At 34.1% G+C, this 23,740-nt stretch overlaps 1 protein-coding gene across 1 annotated transcript; it reads left to right on the top strand.

Annotated features, from left to right (window-relative positions):
* The first annotated feature begins 266 nt into the window (after window positions 1-266).
* On the top strand, window positions 267-20,951 carry LOC132558049 (ribonuclease P protein subunit p30-like). Its single transcript, XM_060222573.1, has 11 exons — window positions 267-345; window positions 1,667-1,749; window positions 3,089-3,151; window positions 3,463-3,537; window positions 9,141-9,206; window positions 10,102-10,191; window positions 12,262-12,378; window positions 13,053-13,082; window positions 13,412-13,449; window positions 15,819-15,898; window positions 20,598-20,951. Exons 1-11 carry the CDS (start codon window positions 267-269, stop codon window positions 20,828-20,830), a joined length of 954 nt encoding a protein of 317 aa, XP_060078556.1. The 3' UTR covers window positions 20,831-20,951.
* The last annotated feature ends 2,789 nt before the right edge of the window (window positions 20,952-23,740 follow it).

Genomic DNA, 23,740 nt, shown 5'->3' with positions numbered 1-23,740 from the left:
CCATCTCCCAAATCAGAACCGGAAGTACGTGATGAATGTATAAAAATAAACACACGAAACGGGTTGTAATTATCTTAAAATGGCCTCCTTAATGTAATATGTATTTTCCTTTCTTTCCGTTATAGGTCTTTACCGACAATTGATCTTTTTCTTCCGAACTAAATGGAAATTTTCTTGCTGGAAATTGAAATTCACAAACGAACAATTTAAGAAGAATCCGGAACAAGACGTTTTTATTAATTAGAAGAAAACTTTCTACTTCCGCAATGGCAGCCTTCATGGATTTACACGTGAAAAATACCGATAAAGTGTCGCTGAAAGAAACACTTCGCCAAGCAGAAAGATGTATGTATATTTTGTTTCTTAAATATACACTTTATTCTGAATTGTCAAAAACTTCAAATATTGCTGAGAACTTGCCCTGTGCGGTTTGCATGTATTGATATCTAAATGGTCTGCGGCAACTTGAACTTATTGTGCATGTTACTTTCACTTTGTTTGTGTTTATCTTTGAAGTAAAAGAGTTCGCAAACAGAACCGTTGATCAGTACTGTTTATAAAGCAATACAACTTCTTTTTTAGCTGTCATTATCTTTCTTTTCTATTTATATAAGAATTGTGTATGTCATTTTAATATTTTCTGATAGCAATAGAAATTAAATTGAATTTAGTGTTTGCGTGGTAGTGGTGAGTGCGTGTGTGCATGCAGTGTACTTGTGTATGTATAATATATGCATCTTGGCTAGATTGTACATTTAATATATGTGTATGCATATGTTTACTTGCATATGTATAGCTATATCAATGAAGATATATAATGGTGATATTTGTGTGATTCTTTTATAAGATCGGAGATATGCAAAAGTCTTGTTATGTCATATGTGTGCAGAGGTATATGCGTGGAAGTGCATATTATCTCATTATATATTCCTAGTATTCAATGAAATTTATTGGATAAAAGGATAAGTTAAAAATAATCAATTTACTATTATAACACACTAGAAAACTTACTAGTTCAAAACTAACAAACTAGGTTGTGTTATATTGTAAATCAATTTTTGATATCACAAGTCCTAGTGTGTTTTCATGGAAGTGAGAATATCGATGTATGTTCCATTGATTCTAAATTTAGCCAGTATCTTAATAGGTTCTGGGTTCATTTTTTTTTATCTATTTAGTGTTTTGAGGTTATTGTTTTATGTTTATGGCATGCCCATTCGATAAAAAAGAATTGAATGTACATGCATGTTTATACTACAGGTAGAAATCGGTGTAGCTTGTGTGTGTCCTAAAGACTCTGTATCTTAAATATTTGTAATTTTTAGCTGTAAAGATTTTGAGTAAGGAAAGAGAGAGAGAAATGTAACTATATTGGGGTCAGTGGCTAAGGTTAGGTGGTATATCAGACTCTTGTCTTTCACATAGAAAATTCTCAATCAGACATAACTGATCACCTGTTAGGGCACAATGACTGGATACTGGTTTCCTCTCGATATTCTGGTTTCTTCCAACAGTACAATCATTTCACTGCTGCTAATTTTGTTAATGCTCACATATCTGTACTATATTTGGGCCAGAGTGAATGTGTTGAACTTATCTCCATGAACTATCTGGTATTAACTTTCAGTTAGACTTGAAATTTATATCTTGAACATATATTTTACAGTGGGCTTTGATGTTGTGGCCATAAGCTGTTTTGTAGAGGATTTACAATCTGTTTCTAAAGGGAAGAAGAAGCAGAAAGATAATGTAAGTATGATATCAATGACAGATCAATTGTTATCTGAACAGAAACATTTTTGCTGCAGTTTAATTTTTATTCAAACATATTCATTTAAAGATTAAAATTACCTCAGAAGGAATGTTTTTATGCCTGAAATATTAGTTCATTTTGTATCATAAAAGTTATTACTTATAATATACTTCTAATTTTGTAAAGAAATTATTCATGCTAAGAGAATACATTATACAACAATCATGTGGAAATGTTAACAAATCTATGAAGAGTCATCTGAGGAGAAATATAAAAAAGAAATGGAAGTGTACGGTTTTTCTGCAGAAGAAATTCAGATGCAGATCATTTATAAAGTCATCCTTATATAGGCTTGAAGTGATTCTGTTAAAAAAGTGGAAGGGGTGGATTTCTCAAATGTCTAAATGGAAATGGGGCGCAACCTTTAACCCCATTCAAGATATGTAAAAGAACATGAAAATATTAGATATACATATCCTCATGGTATAATATGAGTATGGATGATTTTTTAATGTGAACTTGATTTACACTGGTTTTAGGTGTTGACTTCACAAGCTTTGCTTAAATCGCAAATGGGGCATTAGTCAATATCAAAATGGGATAACTGAATCAATTTGATGTCTTATATAAACTAATAACATCTATACATGTATGTGCATATATATTTCATTTGTAAGTGATCTCACTTTTCATCATGCAGTCATATGTTATTTTGAAAGATAATCAATTTTTAATTTCCACTGAAAAGTTTATGAATGTTACAAACATTACTGCTCCTCAATGTATATACAAATTACACATATGAGAGAGTTGCTTCCCTTCATGCATGCGACTTACTGTTTTGATATGCTTTCAATCATTAGCAGGACTGAGGGATAATTCATCCAAAGAAACAATGACCTTTGATGATCTGAGGCATGTAAAACAACTGTTGAGTTGACTTTATGTGCCTTATATTATCTCAAATCCTGTTTCTGTACATAGTTGTGTTCATTACCATATGAAGCACTACATGATATTAATGTGCCACGACATGTAATTATGCCTCAACCAGATGAGAGATCCTTAACCTTGAGGATGCATGAAATATATTCACTTGTATCTTTGTTATGATTTTGATCACTTTCTTCATGCAGTCACCCCTGTACTTTCCACGTTTCCTAGTTTTGATATGAACTCAATTCAATTATGTTAAAACACATCAATTAGAAGTTCTGGCAGCAAAAGAAATAAAGTTATGTGAAATTTAACAAAAGCTTTTCATTCGAACAGCGATATCTTTCTTAGGTTACAAAATTTGTACCAGCCTATAGGAAATCATCTTTGTTTTTTCAGCAATCAAATATTCCATTGCCAGAGGATTTAATATTAAATGAGGAAGACATGAAAAGTATCAATGTGAGTATACCCAATCAGAATTTATCACACACATCATCACGTTTGAGGTGTGTAGGATGATATAAATGCATTGTGTTCATATTAACAATGTTAATCAACATAGATAATCTCAGGTCTGTACTGATAATTTGTAGTTGTTTGAATTAATCTGAAGAAAGGTAAAATTAAATATTATTCAGGTTTAAATAGTATCGTATTTTAACCTGTGTTTATACTAGACCTGAGAGCACATGATGTTGTACTTTGTATAACATATCAATTTCAGTGGTAAATACAATTTCAACCCCATTCTTTTGGTCAATATATTACAGTGGACAAGGAAAGCACCTCGGCAGTTGTCCAGAATCTCAACAATTATCAGCGACGCATCACAAACACACAAACTGGTGAGATGTTTTTGTATTTACAATATGCACCACCTAATATATACCGTAAGATTTATTATATAAATTTGGCCATACAGTGTATGTTACTATTATGTGTTTATATTTAGTTAAGGTCATATATATCACTTACACAGTTTATAAATAATTTACCTTGTTATGAGAATTAGATGATATTATGGTGATGTTGGAATGGATTTAGACAGACTAGATTGATGATCCAATTAGATGTACTGTATATATTACAATATCTTAGTGAGAATTGGACCATTATTGGTCTTTTGTGAGACAAAGACAGCAGTTATCCATGAATTTTCATGGTATTTTGTTGTTGGAATGAAAAAAGACGGTACAAGTTATCCTAAACAGATACCCAATACCAGTGCAGGACTAGTACAGATGATTGTTGTTATACGAGAGGTGTGAAAGTTTGCAGTTGGAGGTCATGGTGATGGACAGCCATATGTGTGTCTGTGTCACCTATCCGCCACCGAAATGATGTTAAAGTGAATGTTGAACTGTTTAATAAATACATTTGTAGTTTAAAGCTATTTCAGTAAACTTCCAGTCAATTCAAATAACTGGGTAGACCTAAAGCAGGAATTCAGCTGACCCGATCCAAAAGAGCTGGGTCATCATTTTCCATCATCTGTCATCCATCAACTTTTCTTTCAAATCACTTCTTGTCATAAATAACTCTGCAGTTTTTAACTAAATTTGGTCAGAAGTATCCTCAAGAAAAAAGGAACAAATTTTGACTAAATATTGGGTCGAACTCCCTAGGGGTCCGAGGTGCAGGGCCAAAAGTAGAAAATTTTGTAAGTTCTTTAATATCCAACTCCTCCTTTAGAATTGGATAGATGCTGCCCAAATTGGTCTGAGGCATCTTTGGTTGAAAGGGACTCAATTTTGTTTAAAGGATGGGTCTCAGAAACCCCCTTGGGCTAGAATTGGCAAGACCAAATATGAGAAATATAGCACATTTTTTAATATCCCTTTTCTTTTGTAGAAATGTCTGGGTATCATCTAAATTTGGTCTGAAGCATGCATTTGTGAAGTGAAATCTTTTTTGTATAAATAATGGGCGAAATATGGGAAAAAGAACAAACACAAACAAAGACCTTTCTTCTTCCATAGAAATAAGTGTTTGATCTGAAGTATCATTGTGTGAAAGAGACTCAGGTTTGTTCTAAATGGTTGGTCCCTGCCCCTGAAGCATGCTGAGTCTTGTTCCTTCCTTGGGTGGATGGGACAGGGCCCAAGAGGGGGTATAGTGTAAATTTTGGAAATCCTACTACTTCTGCAGGAATGGATTGATTTTACCCTAACTTGGCCTGAAACATTCTTGGATGAAAGGGAATCAATTTTGTATAAATGGTGGGTCTTGACCTTGAAAAGGATAGAGCCCAGTAGGAGAAATAGAGCAAATTCTTTAAAATCTTGTTTCTTCTATGGGAGTGATTGAATTTTGCCCAAATTTGGTCTGATGCATCCTTGAGCAAATTGAAAGCAGTTTTATATAAAATGATGGGACGAAGCAATGGCATTCAGTCAAAGCTAGGTGAACAATACATGGCCTATGGTTCTTGTATCACTTTTTGGCATTATCTTAATTATGAAAACATGATACTTATTTCATATCTAGAGTTTTGGATCTCAAACTGAGTTTTCAAGAACTTTGAAAGCAAACTTCTTATATTTACATCCCTTCACCCATTCTCAACCATTTATTTGAATAGTATATACGAAGCAACTAACTAGGGATGTATTACATATATATGTATGATACATTCCTGAATTGGCGTTTAAGTATTTTACTGTAGATATCAAGGATCATCACAGAATGACCAAAATTAACAATTCCCTTCCTTTGATCTTGGATCTTTGTAAAGTTGAGATTTGTAATTGCACAGGGACATGCGCATGTATCCGAAAACTCAGATAATGGGTGGTTGTATCAGGAGAGGTTGTTGCCCTTATTTTGTGTTTTGTTTCTAAATCCTTTCTTGCTGATAGTGCTATTTAGCTATATATCTATATATGCAAGAAACAAAGTTTTTTTTAGGTTACTTGCACAGATGTGGTGTGGTCTCTTTTAAGCTGTAATGACACATACAGAGTTCAGCAATTTCCAACACAAAAATAGCATCATGGATTAACAGTTTATTACCACAAGAGATTTACATTTAGGATAGGCTTTCCTGTGGTATCAATAAGAAAACAAGTCCATGAAATTTGAGTGATTTACGGTATGTAGATAAAAGACTGTAAGCAAGATGTGGTTGTGACTTTCATGATGCCAGATGTAATCAAATCTGGTTGCCACTGGTATCAACATAAGAATCAATTTTTGTATTTCACAAGTTCTGTGACTTTCAGTGATGTGTTTTGTTCTCCTATGGTATGATTTTTGAAGGTTTATGATTGTTTTTTAAAGTTACAGCTGTGACGATTTTATGAAACAAAAGAACCATCAGATTGATGTACAATATATTGTACATATGTATAAAATTCCAAATATGTGATGAAACACATAGAAGTAATTTAAATTCTTGGTGCAGGAAAACTACTATTCCTATCTGTGTATTGTTGTGTGAAATGAATAGATAAATATTCAAGATGAAATTCATGTCTTTGTTGTTGATTGGATGAAAGAATGGAGTAAAAAACAGAATTTGTATGTAACAGATTTAATGTTAAACAATAACTGCTCTATAAAGATTACCTTTGATTGCAATACTGCTAAAACATAACAGTCATACAATGTACACATGCTAATAATTATGTAACATTTCAAATATATCCATTCTATGTAAAGCTACTATGGGTAACTTCAGTTTTAGGTTTGAGGATTCAAACTTGTTGCGTACATGATGTGACTTGTTCTAATTTGAAAACATGTCTCGATAGACACAAATTTACACGGCGGTTGTCATTGATGAAGTAGTAGATGCTTACTCATCCAGAACGCCTTGCAGTATTCTCTTTGTACAATTTCAGGAGTATCCATGTAAATCTCTCTCTTTTTTCCACAAGATTGATTGAATTTGAGTTTGGATTATGCTAATATTGACCTGTTGGTACATTGTATATGTTCTTCTTTCTTGTCCAATGAGAAATGTTTTAAGATTAAATTTGTGACCTTACACTATAAGATTGCCATCCCATGTAGAGTAATTGCAATAGACACCTCAGTAAAAAAACATCCATGTTCTCTGGATCGTTCACAGTCATACAAAGATTACACTGAAACGGTCCCTTTTTTGTCTTACACCACACCACCGATACAATGAATCGTACTTTACCCCCTGATATTAGTAGTAGGACACATCTCAGCTCTGTAAACATTGTTATTAATAAACCTGTTTGATATAGGTTGAAAATATAAATGTAATTGATATATATATATATACTACTCACAATTTGATAGGGATCACACCAAATAATTAGCAAAATTTTCTTTTAAAATAAAATAATAAGTATTCCTTATATTTATTGGTTTATATCTGTACCGAGGTCTATGTGTATCGGGTGTTTATGTGGTCAGTCACCTGTAACGCCTACACGTAACGTGTACATGCACGAGCCTCCTACGTGCAGATTGTCATCAATACGTTTGTGGCAGAATATCTCGCTTTTTGCTTTACATTTTGAATTTAAATCGTTTCAAAATGCCCCGACAGCAGGCTAGAAGACGTCTAAGCACTTCAGATATGGACAGGGGCATTGGTATGATCCAGTCTGGTAGGTCACAAAGGGAGGTGGCCAATGACCTTGGTGTGTCCCAGAGTGTTGTGTCCCGTATGTGGAACCGTTACCAATATTATGGAACTGTCTCCAGAAGACATGGTGGGGGTCGGGAACGACTTACCTCGCAGCGTCAAGACCGCTATCTTGTTATTGCAGCTCGACGTCAAAGGTTCATCAACGCTACGTCACTACGTAATGACTTCCAGAATGCCACCGGAACTCGTATCTCCACACAAACTGTGAGAAATAGACTTCATGATGCTGGTTTAAGGTCGCGTAGACCTGTTGTGAGAATTCCTTTTACGTTACGACATGTTCAAGCTAGACTTGCTTGGGTTTGTGATCATGTGAATTGGAACCTCCAGGACTGGTCCCCCGTACTTTTTACAGACGAGTCTAGATTTTTCTTAGATTTCACTGATCGACGTGCCAGGGTGTGGCGCTAACCAAATGAGAGGTTCCATGCCGCTAACGTTTCCCAACATGACTGATACGGTGGTGGATCTGTTATGGTTTGGGGTGGCATTAGCATGCAAGGCAAGACCGACCTCCATGTGTTCCTTAATGGCAGCTTGACTGCACAGAGGTACTGTGACGAAGTCCTGGACGTGTACGTCAGGCCTTATGCTGGTGCTATAGGTCCAGAATTCATTCTTATGGACGATAATGCGCGACAACACAGAGCTCGTGTGACTGAACAGTATCTGGAAAGGGAAACAATTGAGAGGATGGACTGGCCATCCCGATCTCCAGATCTCAATCCTATAGAACACGTGTGGGACATGCTTCAGAACGCTGTTTCGGCCAGAAACATTCAACCTATAACGCTTCAGGAACTTCAAGCAGCTCTCGTCGCTGAATGAACAAGTATTCCCCAAAACCGGATACGAGACTTGATCAGAAGCATGCGCCGCCGCTGCCAGAGCGAAGTTGATGCTGGAGGTCATTATACTCGATACTAACACTGTATTTTTCGCTGAACAACACTGTTTCGTAGGACTTAATTTTTCACCGCGTTTGTCGTAATTTGTATCTGTGTACAATGAGCATTGAAGCAAATTAATACTGTTATTTTTAGCTTGGTGTTGTTAAATCATCATCTCATAATGCCGAAATATATATAAATTGGACTGTAGAATATATTTTTAAAATAGATACCGTTACACATTAAAAAAAATCCCTATCAAATCGTGAGTAGTATAGATCATAAATGTCCCATTATGTCTCTGTAGCTAAGTTTATTTATAATACATTTGATGATCCATGTTAATATTATGCCACATTTTCAAGTAAACAAAAATTTAGTACATTATGGAGTATCACTTTCTATTGCTCAGTGATATATACGAAAACAATATTGGTAATAACAGAATTATTCACCTTCACAACAACATAAAAAAACATTCAAAATTAAAACACCATCTGTTCAAAATTGTTATATTTCTTTTTAATATATGTTGAAGTTGACACAAACGACATATAGCCTGCAAAGCATATAAGATTGTAAGTGAGGAGCACTTTCATTACAAATTTAGAGAATTGAGCTACATCATACAGCTGTTTCCTCCTGCCTCGGCTCGTCACAGGTGCAAAGGACATAATCTGAACTTGTTCCTGCAGTGTTTCGAAAGGGAAGGCGGGGATCAAAACAATTGACAGTAGGTAGACAGGTTCTGCAAGGTCAGTGCTAATTAATAATGAAAACACTCAATAGCAAATTGAAGTGCTCTTGAACTCTCCAGAGACTGCGAGGAAGATCTAGACAGGCGCACGGACACCACTTATTTGTAGTTCACAAGTGTCTAATCTAGTGCTTTACAGAAGACTGACATGTGAAAATGCTTAATTCATTTCAGGCCCAAGAAAACGTCCAGAGATTTGATTTGGTGGCCGTTCAACCTACTTCAGAAAAAACGTTTCATGTGAGTAATTTATTGTAGAGAATGAGACAGTATGTCAGGAAGGTGATTTGTGTATAATGAACCTGAAAGAGACAACTATTCATAGTTGATTTTATTGTGTAGCCCATCATTAAAGGAAACATATTTATGTGAATTGAACTGTTGTACGTTGCGTGTTTGCCCTGGTTGTTCAAATGCTTGTTAGAGATGATCAATGGTTAGTGATACATCGGGAACATTCTTTATTTTATCATATTTTTATTTATTGGATGGCCGGATTGATAAATTTGAAGTGTTTTAGGTCTCGGTGTCTTCCGATTAATTTTATTCATCAGATTTGAATGAAAATTGGCAAAATTTTTTCATTAATCACAGGTTAACTCTAATTGTTAAACAACTTTAGCCTTGAAATCGATGTTAGCATTAACGGGTATTTGATGACAAAGGCTTACTTGAAATTTAAGATAATGAAAATAGCTATTTCCTATCACAAAAATTACTCATAGCAATTTCGAATACAGTTAAATCTTTAGATGGTTCAGCGAGTCACTAAACACTTCACATAAATCATAAAATAGACCAGAAATGTCTCAAGTTATTTTTAAAAGTTGTGAAATATTCACGATTTCTTATGCATCCGTGAACGTAGAGGCAATAAAAAACACAAAACATTAACGAAATTTACCGCACCAGCTATCGCTATCACGAAAGAAAATATGTGCTGCCACAGGAAATGTTCCCCCAAAACACCTGTCAATCGTATATGCTACACTTGTGTTCTTATCTTTTTTCAATCGAATTATCGGAGATCTACTGCATTTATCATTTTACCAGGGATTGTAACGGTTTTTCATTATCCAATGTGACTAGGTTTCTTGTTCAAGATGTGATTTTCCTTTTTACCGTTAACTTTCAGCTGGCTTGCTTGACACTTGATATAGACATCATTATCATCGACGTTACACAGAAACTACCATACTTTATCAAAAGACCTTCTGTGAATACGGTAAGACCTGATTTTAATGCCCTCCCTACAAATCACTCTCAATGTGTAATGTTGTTGTCATGGAGTGGTCAGAGGAAGATAAAATACAAATGTGACTAATTAAGTTTTCTCATGTATTGCCATTCTCTTCTCGTTCAATTTCATTTCGTGAGGATAATCGTATGAATCTGGTTTAAGTTTTCTCATCCCCTAGACAGTAACAAAAGCGAGAATTAATTCGATATTTAAATGAATTACAATTATTGCATGTCTTGTCGGTCTTGAGTGGGCTTGTCTCCGAGATGGACAGGATTGGAAAATAAGTGATCTGGAAGTATTTTTACCTTGTTATCTGAGTAACAATTTCTGAATTAATTTTAAGAAAAGCACTATTGTGTAAAATGTGTATGATATGAACATTGTTAGGACACAATCATGTAGAATAGGATAGTGTATTTTTGTGACTGACTGTCACGTTTCTAGAGAAATCATTTGAGCTTTTCTGATGTTGAGGTTCTCATCTGTACCTTCCTTTTTATCCCGCCATCTGTTCTGTCCGTCCTGCTATGGCTTGATTAACGGATTTCTTTTAATCACTCTATGTAGGATTTTGTAGGAATCTTGCTTTGTAGACTTATTGCCATTATTCCTTGTCCAGGTTCGATTATTGGCAACTTCTATGCACATTAAGAGAATGCCGTGACCTGATTGACTGATATCTTTCGGCACTCTAATTGAATGCTTTCCACACGTTTTCTTTGGAAGGAACAAAGAAATTTTGAAAAGACTTGCTTGTTAAACTTGATACATAATCTCCTCACCAAAGTTCGATCAACCGTGAATCCCATGTATATTTAATCATGGTGCTCTTACCTTTTTTTACCGATTTCTTGAAACAGTCTTGATGATTGCTTTCAACACCTATTTCAAAGGAATAATCAATTTTTTATGAGACTTGTTGGCAGACTTGGTACCGTAACCACTCTCTTAAGTTTGATTATCGGCTAGTTTTGCAAATTTCTAATGTGGAAGCTGTAACCTGAATGGCTTATTGCTTTGCACAGAATATCTTCAGAAGTAATAATAAATGATCTTTATAAGACTATACACACTTCTCGTACCGATTCAGAGACTTAGACGCCACAAAATCATGGAATAATTCTAATAATGATAAGAAACACAACAATAACAAAAGGTCCTTTCACCAGTTGGTGAAAAGTCCTAATAAAACAATGATAGTAAATCTACAAGGTGTTTTTAGAAGTTGCGCTATCGCCGGGTATGATTTGTTTTACTGATAGTAACTTTCATGCAATTTTACATAGCTGACTATTAGATGCCGTATTGTATTTTATTGATGTGTGTAAACCATTCACTGTTTTGTCATACTTAGTAATAGAATCATTGATTGATCCAGTATCACTGGCATTAAGTGAGAAATGTTCTGAATATAAAGGTATAATAAGCTTATTTTAATATTCACAGTATTTTGCTTCTAAATTGTTATTATATTGGTCTCTTTCAACGCAACGTTAAACTGAACATGATCATTAAACGGTTTTTAAAACTTTAGTTTTCCATGTTGCTCACTTTGAATGTATATATTTTACCAATGAGAGGGAGAGGTCTTGATGACTATGTCCTCCTTGTACTCATTTAAATCACAATTTGAAATACAAGGATACAAAATTCAAAATATATTACATTATCTAAAGATAAATGATACTTTATTTCATTATAAAGATGTTAAAATGTTATTTATGACACTGAAGTTCAATATCAATTAAGATTCTATGCTGACATTTTAACGATATTGCTTCTTTTCAGTTCTAAGTAAAAACCTACGAAAATTTTACCAAATACATGTCGCTCACTTTGAGACATTTTATAAATGATTGTTGTATTTTGGTCGATATTTTTGTATTTTAGACATACTTTATGAAAAATATTTACACACAGTGTTCTCATTTTGGCCCAAGTCTGTGCAGACTCTCTAATACAGTTCATTAAAGCCAATATAAGAGGTTAAACAGAGAGTAGGAATTGTCTTGAAATGGTCCACTGTTTGCATCTACGTTTTGTATTCACAAGGCCATAGAGAGAGGGATACATTTCGAGATCAATTACAGTCCTGCTGTCATGGATACGAGTGCGAGGGTACATATGATCAGCAACATACAATCATTGGTCAGTGTGTGTAAAGGAAAGGTAAGTGATGTCTAACAACTTGTGTAAATACTTTTTTACATACACGTGTATATTATAAAGACAAACAGAAGGCCAAGATAAACACTTTATGTCGTCTCATAACCAGTGACTGTAAGAATTAAACAATGGCCATGACTGAAGACTTTTAATCACAAAAGTTCTGGATATGGTTTTTATTTTTATTTGTTATATTTGTTTTTTTTCATTATTTCTTTTAATCTATATGAAATCTATACATATACTCTATTCGTGAATTTAAAGTACCAACCATCAATAATAATGATACTTTATATAATAATAATCGAAAAGACAATCATAATAAAAAATGTTATCACATACTATTACTTTAATATTGTATGAAGTATTTTTTCTTGATACTTAGTGATGAAACGTATTGATATCACGTGCATTTGTATAGTTTCATTATGACATTATCATATTTTTGGATATATGTGCTTTTTAATTTTGAGATTTTGAGTATAAAGAGTTACCCTGAAAGTGTCTGACTGAAGTTAGAAACATTTGAATAGACTGTCCCAAAATCGCTATCCATAGCAATTTGAAGACAGAATGAAGAGATGAGAATACAGTAGGGCATCCGAAGTATTTGAAAAGATAGCAAATATATTCCTACATTTTCATATAAATAAAGCGATCATGTTTTTTATTTACAGAATCTGATTTTATCAAGTGGATGTGAACAGGTAAACATTTCACCTATAATATTCAAATGATTGGTCTATCAATTCACCAATATATTCCGTCCTAAATGTGACATTTGTGTGTCTGTTGAGATATTCACCATTTTCGTGTTTATTACTGCTATTCAGGTCTATCATATATAGAAAGAACATAATTCAATTTCTCCCATCCCGTAAATACAATGAAGAGTAGTTGTTGTAAAGTTGTAGAATGTAACTATTAGGTGAACTGTGCATCGTGTAGACATGGAAGATATATAAAAATCAAATGTATAACAGAAATGTAAACTTCTGGCGCTTAGTAAGGATCATGACATCGGCTTTTTTTGCAGGCTTCATCCATCCGAGGACCATATGATGTTGCTAACTTGTATCCTTTATCAAATCCCTCTTTGAAGTTAATCCATATTTGAAAAAAAAAACAGCAAATTAAACACGGTTAAGTTGTATGGTTTTCACAATAAAAAATAGATTTTTCAGGGTGGGTAATCTAGTAAGATTAAACGATACAAACGGTTTTATTGTATGATATTGACTTCTAAGTCTTCGTAACCATGTCGGTTCATTGTCAATTTGCTGTGCAGTAGGGACCTCTGCACACAATCTTTCGTGACGATGCAAGATGTTAATCTAGCGGAATGACATTTAATTAGATATTAGATGAATGACACATTAAAGGTACTTTATTTTAACAGTTTCAGGTTTTTAACAATGTTTGTGCAAATTCAAAGTGATATATGTTTTTTTTTCAATCTTTTACCTCATCCACATGCATTTGAGAACGTAAAACAATCGTCCTATACATGTATTTTTAATTTGATATCATGAGATTAAACTTTCTGTGGCGCAGTTAAATATCGAACTTCAAGGGTCTGTTCCCAGTATCACAATGTTTGGGGAAGAATAGACAATCTCATAACGAAGTATTTCAAGAGATGCATGCTGATCAAAATTATTCGAAAACGGTCGTTATAGTGATCCCTTCGAGAAATATTCTATTTCCGTCTGCGATATTTAAGCTGCACATGTTTGATGCTCGTTAGTTTGCCGATTAATTCTATAATTGTATACCTTACTCTCATTGAGAACGTGACATTATGTACTTAGATTTATGAAGGTTTACATGACGGGCGTTATTGATGACACATAAGTCGTATACTCGTTCCCTTGTAAATCCTTCTTTTCCTTATGTTTTCTGCGAGTTTATTGAATTTGGATTAAGATTACATTCACTTGTTGGTTTTTAATCGTCTTGTGAATGTCCTTTGAATATTGAATATAGATTTCTTTATATCAGTTGCGATGCATACCAGGAGAACGTCTTCATTTTTGATAAACGCCTCCAGTATTGTGATTGTGTTTAGGATGTCGAAAATGTTTGTAATACCGCAATGATTAGGCGGATTCATTTGAAGTCTTTGATACACACTGAACGCCTTTTCTATCACATTTTGATCATTAGAGAAACTACAGATGAAATAAAGCTAATGAAATGTAGATGCGGATTGATTCGATAACCTCTTAACGTGCACTTCACTTAAGCTTCACATGATATCGAAAAGATGAAATTAATTAAATAACGGGATATAGCACATCAACAATTAGATTTGAAAAATTATTTTAAATTAGGGCCAATAGTATCACATACAATGGCATGCAGTTGAATTCGTTCTTTTGTTCCATGTATCTAGTTGAATGGTACTATTCACCCTCCGTCAACCAACTTCCATTCATCACGATTCATCCCCTAGGTTTCGAAACTTTATACCCAAACATACTGTTACATCCTATAGTGTATTTTGATATGATGTGTAAAGCCAAAAATTCTTCGTGGTCTGACTTTATGTTAAAGTCGAACTCCAGATTGAATGTTCTTTATCAAATAGAGATATTTCAGAACAAGGACTTAATTTTTCTTCGTAGAAATACATTTTTGCTCTTTTCGGGAGATATTGAAACAACTAAAACTAAGTGTTCTCTTATAAGAAAAAAACTTTTATGATGTTCCGATATTTCCGGCAAAATTGATAAGACCATCCCACTGCCCATAAATAACATGTAGAATCCTAACTGTTATTGAACTAACATAATATTATTCCCAACCGCGAAATATGAAAGGCATGGAAAACAATGGCTCAGATAAACTATCGACTTGTCATTTTTAACATAACGTACCGATACATTTGTGTTCGTGAGTTTGTGTTAAACGAATCTTTGTCTGATATTCCATTTCAGTTTATATATTTTTTTGTTTCTTGCAGTAAGGCACAACTTTGGCAAATCTCTATTTAGCCCGTGATTTTATATCCATTCACTCTAACTAGAATGCTGCCACTGGTATGCTTCTGTACTCATTACTGCCTTTGAAATATTCATTCTGTCTTTTTTTTTCTATTTTCCAGTAGCATCAAACGTCAAAGCCTCAGCTGCTATCTTTTCATGTTCTGCTGATTGTGGTGTTATTACTGTAGAAAGTGCATTTAGCGGTAACTTTAGTGTAACAATTTTCGCACTTAAAACATTGCGATAACATACAATAATACGCTTCCTATCGTTATGTATCTTGTTCATAAGCAATAAGAATTCATAATTTCGTTAATTTGCCAAAAAATGTCATTGCGCTAAATTCACATTATTGTATATCAATATGTAACAATATGGTGGATATTAATGAAAAATTACTGTTTCCTTTGTTCTGTTTAGGATGCGTATGTACAAAATTTCTTTAACCAGAATAAGATCAATGCTTTTCGGTATGACACAAGCCCAAGGAAAAGCAGCAGTTTGTCGGAACTGTCGAGCGGTATTATTTCATGCAGGTGAGGATGTTGATATTAACATAGGGTTTGGATCGATAATATTTAAGTATCTTTTCGTTTCAATCTACTGTGCAAATGTTTACATTGTTAATTGTTTGGCTAATTTTAACGTTAAGCACTCGCAGAGTGCATTGATAATCCAGTCAGTTCAGTATTGCTTCATGATACTAGAATGGGGTGTTGTAATAAAGGGCAATGGAATACTAGTAATGAATCTGATAAGTGAGGAAGTTACATACATCCTTAAATTAAAAAGCACTTGAGGCACTCCGATGAACATTATTTAATGACTAGTTAATTTAAGAATGTTTTGTGATAATATTGTGGATATGTATCTCACTGGCATTTAGATATTAATTCCATCGCCACATGTGGTTAAAATGTATCTAGTATGATGCGAAGCTGACGCTAATCATACCATTGAACATTAAACTAACTGGTTCAAGTACATGAATCATTCATTAAGAACGTTAACAATTCATGTGCCGATTATCAACTTCGATTTAAGACTAAATGTAGAGAAATTCTTCCCTCTAATATATGATATCTTTATTGAGAATAATTCGGGAATACATGCGTTATTAAGTCGCTCGTGTAATAAAGCACTTGCCCTGTAGATATATATTGACTTTTCATCCATTTTAAGGATAATAATGAAGTAATCTGCATGAAATATTAATAAGGTAGAATATTAGTCATGTAAACATCACTTGATTGAATTCTGGTTTATGTTTCTCTTTAGATGGGGAAAATACACCATATAAAAGTCATGGTTGGATAATGAACATATGTAAAATGTATATGGATGATATAGAGACCTTTATACAATATCGACTTGCTAAAATAAAAATCACGCAATGGTGTTAATGTAGCACTGCTAAAACAAAAAAGTGATCTCTTTAAATAATGATCCTCCACGTATCTGTAGCCTACCGTTTTTATGAGCTGTATGTATATACATTACATCATCTAGTTATCGTTCCTTCCGGTAGGTCATGTGACCTGAAAATGGAGTAGCACTAACACCACTCGGATATTTCTACTGCCGCAACCTTCGTTCATATATCACACATCCTCATTTCCATTTACTTTTTAAGTTATTAAGAGTAATGCACCCATATTTAGGGGCAGTTGTATCTCGTTGTAGAATGCAAGTAATTTGCCTCAGATTAATCAGCCAGGTTTCCGATTTGCGCACATTTCTGGATATTTACATAATATGTCGGAAAACTTATAATTCCTCCAACATGTAACTTCATAATTTTGAATGTAGTATCTACTCAAGTGTCCAGTTAAATTACACATACCCGGAAAAGTTGAGCCTGTACAATTATTTTGGCATCATTCATGTTGCTCTTGTGTTTTGGAATTCTTCAACTTTTTTGATGTACTATATTGCAAGAGAAACACGTCATGAAATGAACATCGTTGCTATGAAGTTTAACATTACAGATCTACGGCCTTTTCCCCTTATGTATACTTTATTATTCGATTTGATGATTACACATGCTAAAGAAGTCCTTTCAAACTTTGACACCCGATGTTGTTCAAGGTGTTGACATTGAACTTTAATGACGAATTAACCGTTATTCGTTTATTCATACTTTAAATGCATTTACTTTTCCTATCATACGATAGTGCTAAAATTTTCGTTGCAAATGATATCGCACAAGATAACAAAAATACTAGAAATCGCGAGAATAAAGAAATTTGTCAGAAGACACACGGCCGTTGTAAACAACATGACGTCATTGGAATGTTGAAATTGCAACAATGGATATTTTTATGAATACATTAACTTGGAATTAGTATTAACCCCTCAGCAAGTGTTTAAAAGACACCCACGAGCATCAAATACGTTTAGGTTCATGTCACACAAAGAACTAGAACGTTTCTCAATGAGAAGACGATGGCGACCATCAAACTTCCGCACAATTTTCAACAACCTGCAATCGTGATAATGGTAACAGGCTCGTGAATATCGAATCAATTGTGGCGTAAAAATACCAAAGGTTGGAGATGTAGATATATTGCTATCCATCAATGAAAACGAATAAGCAGCTGATGTAGAAAAGTATGTCATATCTTTGATTCCCAGTTTTGGTGGATATATGTTGGACTTAATTTATAAATTTCTTGTTTATTAGACATGACTTCATTAATATATCTGAAGGGGAAATAAACGAGTTGGCAAGGTCTTTGTAACCTGTTTTGATAAGCTCTTCAATAACTTCAGGATTATATGAAAACAAAAACAAGTCAGCCACAAGAGCGGCGCAGTATATCAATGGTCTGTTGGAAGATCTTACCACCAAACTCGTTTTTACGAAATGCGCGTCCGTATAGTAAACAACCATATGTTTATACAGCCGTTTACATATTTTGGAGAAAAAAGCTCTCATAACAAGAGAACAAAAACGTTCCTACAGTTTAGAATGGGGTATGGTGGTGTACAGGGTGGAAAAATCAAAAGTTCTAAGAGAAAAAATGGATAAGGAAATAGATAATTGGGGCCCGCCTAGTAATCAAGTTTAAGTATTTGCTAGGGTTTCTTTTCAGATCCAGAAGTCAAAGACTGGGTTATTGTTGCTATGTTTGTTGTACATTTAGTGGGTAACTCGAGTTTGATGTAGCCAATCTAACCCAAACTTGATGTTGTGCTTCTTAACCAAAAGTGCTAGTTTGATATAGAATACCGTTCAGGTCTAAACGTCAAAGGTCGCTGTAACTATAAGTTAAAATAAGTTTTTGTGCAATAACTTTTGCCCAACTTTAATCAAACATCATACAATGCTTCCTCACTGCTTGCATGCGATATAGCTGTTATTATAGATTTGAATTTTGAATGTATTTGTTTTTATGGGGTTTTTTCGTAACAGTCTTTCTTCACTTTTGTGGCAGAGTGTACTTCAGGTATCTTCAGTAATTTTTCAGTCTGTGGTGCTTGTATCTAAGGGTGAGTCTGTAAGAGGTGGGGAAGGGGATTTCCAGTTAAATAACGGATCCCTTGATAACCTGTCAAGTTGGCCTGCATTTGATTAATCCAGGTACCTTTTATGGTTTCTTCGTGTATGTGAACATTCTTTCTTCTTTAATGAGCACTAAAAACCTGTTCAAATGTTAATAGAGAGATATCGTAGACAAACATAATCCCATAATCATGCGAAATTCAACGGAGAAACTGATTTTCTACGTCATATTATACCTTTGGCCATTTTCTATTTTTTGCAATTGTTAATTGATTGACGTGCTCGTTAGAAATCGGCTCTTTTTGTTGCAAATCTGATTACGTATCCTTGAATTAGTGGAATTAATTCGACAAAAGATGATATTTGTAACACGGATTTGTCTGTTTAACAGACATAATCAGACATGGTTCTTTTAATGCGCGGTTCACGACATTGTTATATTAAAAGAAATAATTGACAGCTGCAACGTTTCATTAAATCTTCTGCTGCACAGTGTCATATCAATCATACAAGGAAAGCTACCGACATATTTGGCAGAGATTGTATTTCAACCCATATGTTAGATTACTATCACTAGACAATAAACAAAAACAGTTTGATAATGTTTGATATCTATGTCATTCAACTGGATTTTATGACCTCGCTGACACAGTGTGATCACCTTGTTATTTAGGAAGCATGCTATCTGTATCACGCAATGTATGAATTTTGAAAGACAAATGTGTTGACAGCCCTTTTTTGTTTCTTTTTTTAACATATTTCATCTTTGAACTTAGTCTTAAGCTTGACAGCTTAATTAATTTGATGATGAGCATAAGTGTTAATGACAACACAAGTATATATGTATAAAAGATAAGTATACGTTACCGTTGTAATGAGACCCATGGATGGTTTCTGGATGCAGATTTAAAACAAATTAAATTTTGCTTTGCCAGAAGTTTATGTCACGATGATATTGCAATGCGTGAAGACATTACCGTTGTCATGTGTTGTTATAAATATGCAATAATATTAATAATATAAATAGTAATATCTAAGATATTTCGCGCATATGCACATTAAATACGTAGATATACCGGATTATGACTGCTCTCGAACTATTCTCGGACGAAGGTTGTGACCAGTAAGATTAACTGGGATAAAGATATATACTCACATATTTTAAGTATTTTGACCTTCATCGTTTAGTCATATATTCCTTGTTCGACAGGGCGATATACGTGTTTCACTAGGTCACATACACTCATCTTCAGTGAATACTTACAACGTGATACTAAGGACAGCGATTTATCAATACTTTCTATACATCTTTGATATTTGCTGTATTTCAACTCACGAATTTTTCGTTCTTTATATTTACATATATTATTGATATTTGAAACTTGATATCTGTTAAACTTAGTTTATCGGAAATATGTCTTCATTTGTTACAATTCATTTCAAAAAGAACTGAATTTTGAACTCTTGTTTCCTATTGACCCTCTTTTTCTGAAGCATTTCTTTATTTTTGACCTGCGAAATGCCGTCGATCGCGATGCTTAATTCTATTCAGATTAAGGGTCAATTACATCCGTGATCAAGCAAGCTATTAAAAACTTAGAAATGATTAAATGATAAAATAATCATTATTACAGGTAATGCGCAGTCATTGCATTAGAGGATTACAATAATAACAATCAACATTAAATTGATTGAGCATACTATTTGTGTATATGAATATTGTGTTTCAGAGTCGAGGCGTTCTTGCAAATCCACTATGAGTGCCTTACAAATAACCGAAGCGACATTCAGACCAAAGCGTGGCCTTATGGAGTGTGACGAAGGCTATAATAAAGGAGAGTCGAAAGCCGAGGAACAAACTACCAAAGCAACTTCAAGTGACACTGTTGTAACGTCTATTGATACGGAAATAACAAACGGCCTAATGAGTGATGGTCCACAAATGAAAAAAATGAAAACGTGATATTGCTTTTCATTTTCAGGGAACAAGTTGTTATCCTGTTTTGTGAAATAACTTTTAACTCTTCCATATAAAATTGAATTTCCCAATGTATATGTGGATATATATTAAATTTTATTAGTAATACATGTTTGATTTGTATTTATTTCCTTTCAAACACCAGCATTTCCAAATGATTCTGTTCTAACGAAATTGTTTGGGGTATATTTTCTGGTAGTGAAAGTTTGTCTATTTGTATTTTATTAAATGTAGGAAAATTAATATTAACTAATGTTATGGTTTGAACCCCCCGTTACGGAGCACTGGAGTATGTTAGAATCAACTCGGCCGTTTTTAACCCACCATCCTCAAATGGTGAGCTGTTCAATCGCTCATCGTCAGTGGTTCGTCGTCCGTCCTTTTTATGGCCAGAGCATGTCTTTGTCCACAGTTGAACAAGATTCATTGTTAGGTGATGTACAGTGCTATGTATCGAAGGAAAGCAGCATATGAATTACGAACTTTTTCCTGTGTTAAAATTTCGTGCCTGTACCAAAGTTGGTATTAACATTGATCATACTAAGACAATGTGCCCCTCCCTATTAATTGCAGTGTTATTGTAGTTGTTGTTGGTGTATTGAGCAAAACTTAAATTAGAACTGATACCGATGAAACTCAGAAATGGGGAGTTTATTTGCAGATAAGTGGATATAAACTCTCCGTTTTAACGTATTTGACAGAAATGTGTCAATAGCAAAACCAACTAAAAACCTCTAGACCAAATACAAAAAACAACATATTGGCATAAAGGCCTCTAATAAAGTTGTCACCATTTCTACTGACAGGCCTTGATACTCTGTATAGAGTCCCCACTCCAAAAGTGTTCAACCAATTCCGAAACTTAGCAGCAATTATTACAATAACCTAAAATCGTGTTGTTAATGGTGCTTTTCGATATCGCTTCCTTCATTCCATTATAATAATGTATTAAGCAAAGAAAAGACAGTGGTATCACGAATAGTAAGAAAATGTACATTATTTTTATTCGTGCAGACATGTACTGTTTATATTGTAGATTAGTATATATGTATGGCCAACACTTTTTATTTGTACGGTACTTAGTGCAGCCGTGAAGTGCCTACAAAAATGTACAAAAATACGTCGCTAATATTAAGAGCAAACGGAAGTAAAACCTAAAAACTAATGCAGAGACACAGGTGTTTTAAGCTCACAATGAACATGTCTTTTGATTGATCGTTTTTGTAATAACATTATCCCTTTCCTTTAATTGATCTCTAGTGATATGCCGATGAGGATGCGTAAAACGTATATATAAATGTGTTAGATACTTTATGTGTAATCAAAAACACTTTTCAATCAATTGTGTGTATTGTTGTACTTCTTCAATACCCAGAGAAATTAAGTAAATAAAATTCAACAACATTACATTTTAATTACATGTTTATATAGATTCACTGCTGAGTGATTTAGGAATGTTCCACCTATGTATATATGTCGTACTTGCGATGTGGATGGCTACACATTTCAAAACAGACTTCCAGATGATCAGTAGACTATTTCGATTTCTTTTTATACTGTCGCCACTGTTTTAACATGTTTTACATCTGTCGATACCCTACAGGTGGGTGTTTACACTTAAGGATACCATGGCTAGGATATCATACCGCAACCACAACAAACTATCATGTATACTAACATATCAGATGCCGAAAACGCTACAACTTCAAAAATGTTCCTTGCTTATTTACAATGAGGTAAGTAAAACTGACAGAAACAGTCTGGATTAAAGAATGATATGAGTACATTCTAAACACTGTACATGTGATATTTTTTATTGAATCTTTTGTTTCATTTATCTTCACACTACTCTGTACGTATAAAAGATTAATAAGATATCGACAAAAATATAATGACAATAATAGAAGTATTCCGTAAGTGGTAAAATCAAAATAAATTGATTATATCTGATATTTTGGAAACTCTTTCAATACACTGTTTGCAAAAACGTACTCCTATCCATATTTCATTTAGACTAGTTATAACTTAAAGCACATTCAATCAAGCCATCAAGTTAGAGACCTCCGAAACCCCAAGTCTGTACTCGACATACGACTTTTCTATAATACGCCTATATCCTCGGTCATTGTCCATTACTGCAAAAATGACCGAGTATGCTTTAACGTTCAAGTTCAAAGGTAACGAAAATGTTGCAGTGACCTCGTTTATAAACGAGAAACAACACGTTCTTAATTTAAGCTCTCGTATGTAACGAAAATTGTTCTTAGCACAAATTTTACCGCTACAACTCTTACCAACATTCTCACCAGGACAATAACAACTTCGACCGAAGCACAGTGCAACAATTAATCAATCTTTTTAAACATATATTAACAATGCAATACAAAACGGCAAGTGGGTACATTTGAACATGTGCAGAGTTTACAACTTTACAGAAATGAAGCCTATTAGCCGATTTATCCATACGCCTGAATATGCATTTAGTGCTATAAATTGACAAAAGTCTAACATCGAGGAACATTCAACCACCTTTCGCTAAAGACATCTTACTGTAAAACGACGAAGCCACGTGAGCCCCTGAGCTCGCATAAAACCTGTCTTATCCACCCATCTCGTTTCCAACCATACGGTACGGTTCACTTCAGTATACGAATTCACTAAACGACTCTAAAGCGACAAATGTAGAACTTCAGGCCACTGCTCAAATAAAACGATTCTAACTCACTTATCCCGCTTCTAATTGTGAGCTATGATTTTCTTCCATACACAAACTCACTAAATGACCCTAAGGTGACATACGTAGTGACATACGTAGAGCTTTCGCAGTGCACGAACGAATTCAACCAAGTCCCACTTGTAATTAATCACTGACAACAAGGCTCAAAATATCTAAGA

This window comes from Ylistrum balloti, unplaced genomic scaffold (genome assembly GCF_031769215.1).
Source record: "Ylistrum balloti isolate Yb309-2 unplaced genomic scaffold, AGI_CSIRO_Ybal_v1 Utg370748, whole genome shotgun sequence".
NCBI lineage: Eukaryota > Metazoa > Mollusca > Bivalvia > Pectinida > Pectinidae > Ylistrum > Ylistrum balloti.
This window is presented reverse-complemented; position numbering and strand designations above follow the sequence as displayed.

Coding starts and splice junctions, on each gene's coding strand:
- LOC132558049 (XM_060222573.1), top strand. CDS start 267: ATGGCAGCCTTCATGGATTTACACGTGAAAAATACCGATAAAGTGTCG. Junction 3,152..3,462: donor AAGACATGAAAAGTATCAAT/GTGAGTATACCC, acceptor AATATATTACAG/TGGACAAGGAAAGCACCTCG. Junction 15,899..20,597: donor AGCGGTATTATTTCATGCAG/GTGAGGATGTTG, acceptor ATTGTGTTTCAG/AGTCGAGGCGTTCTTGCAAA.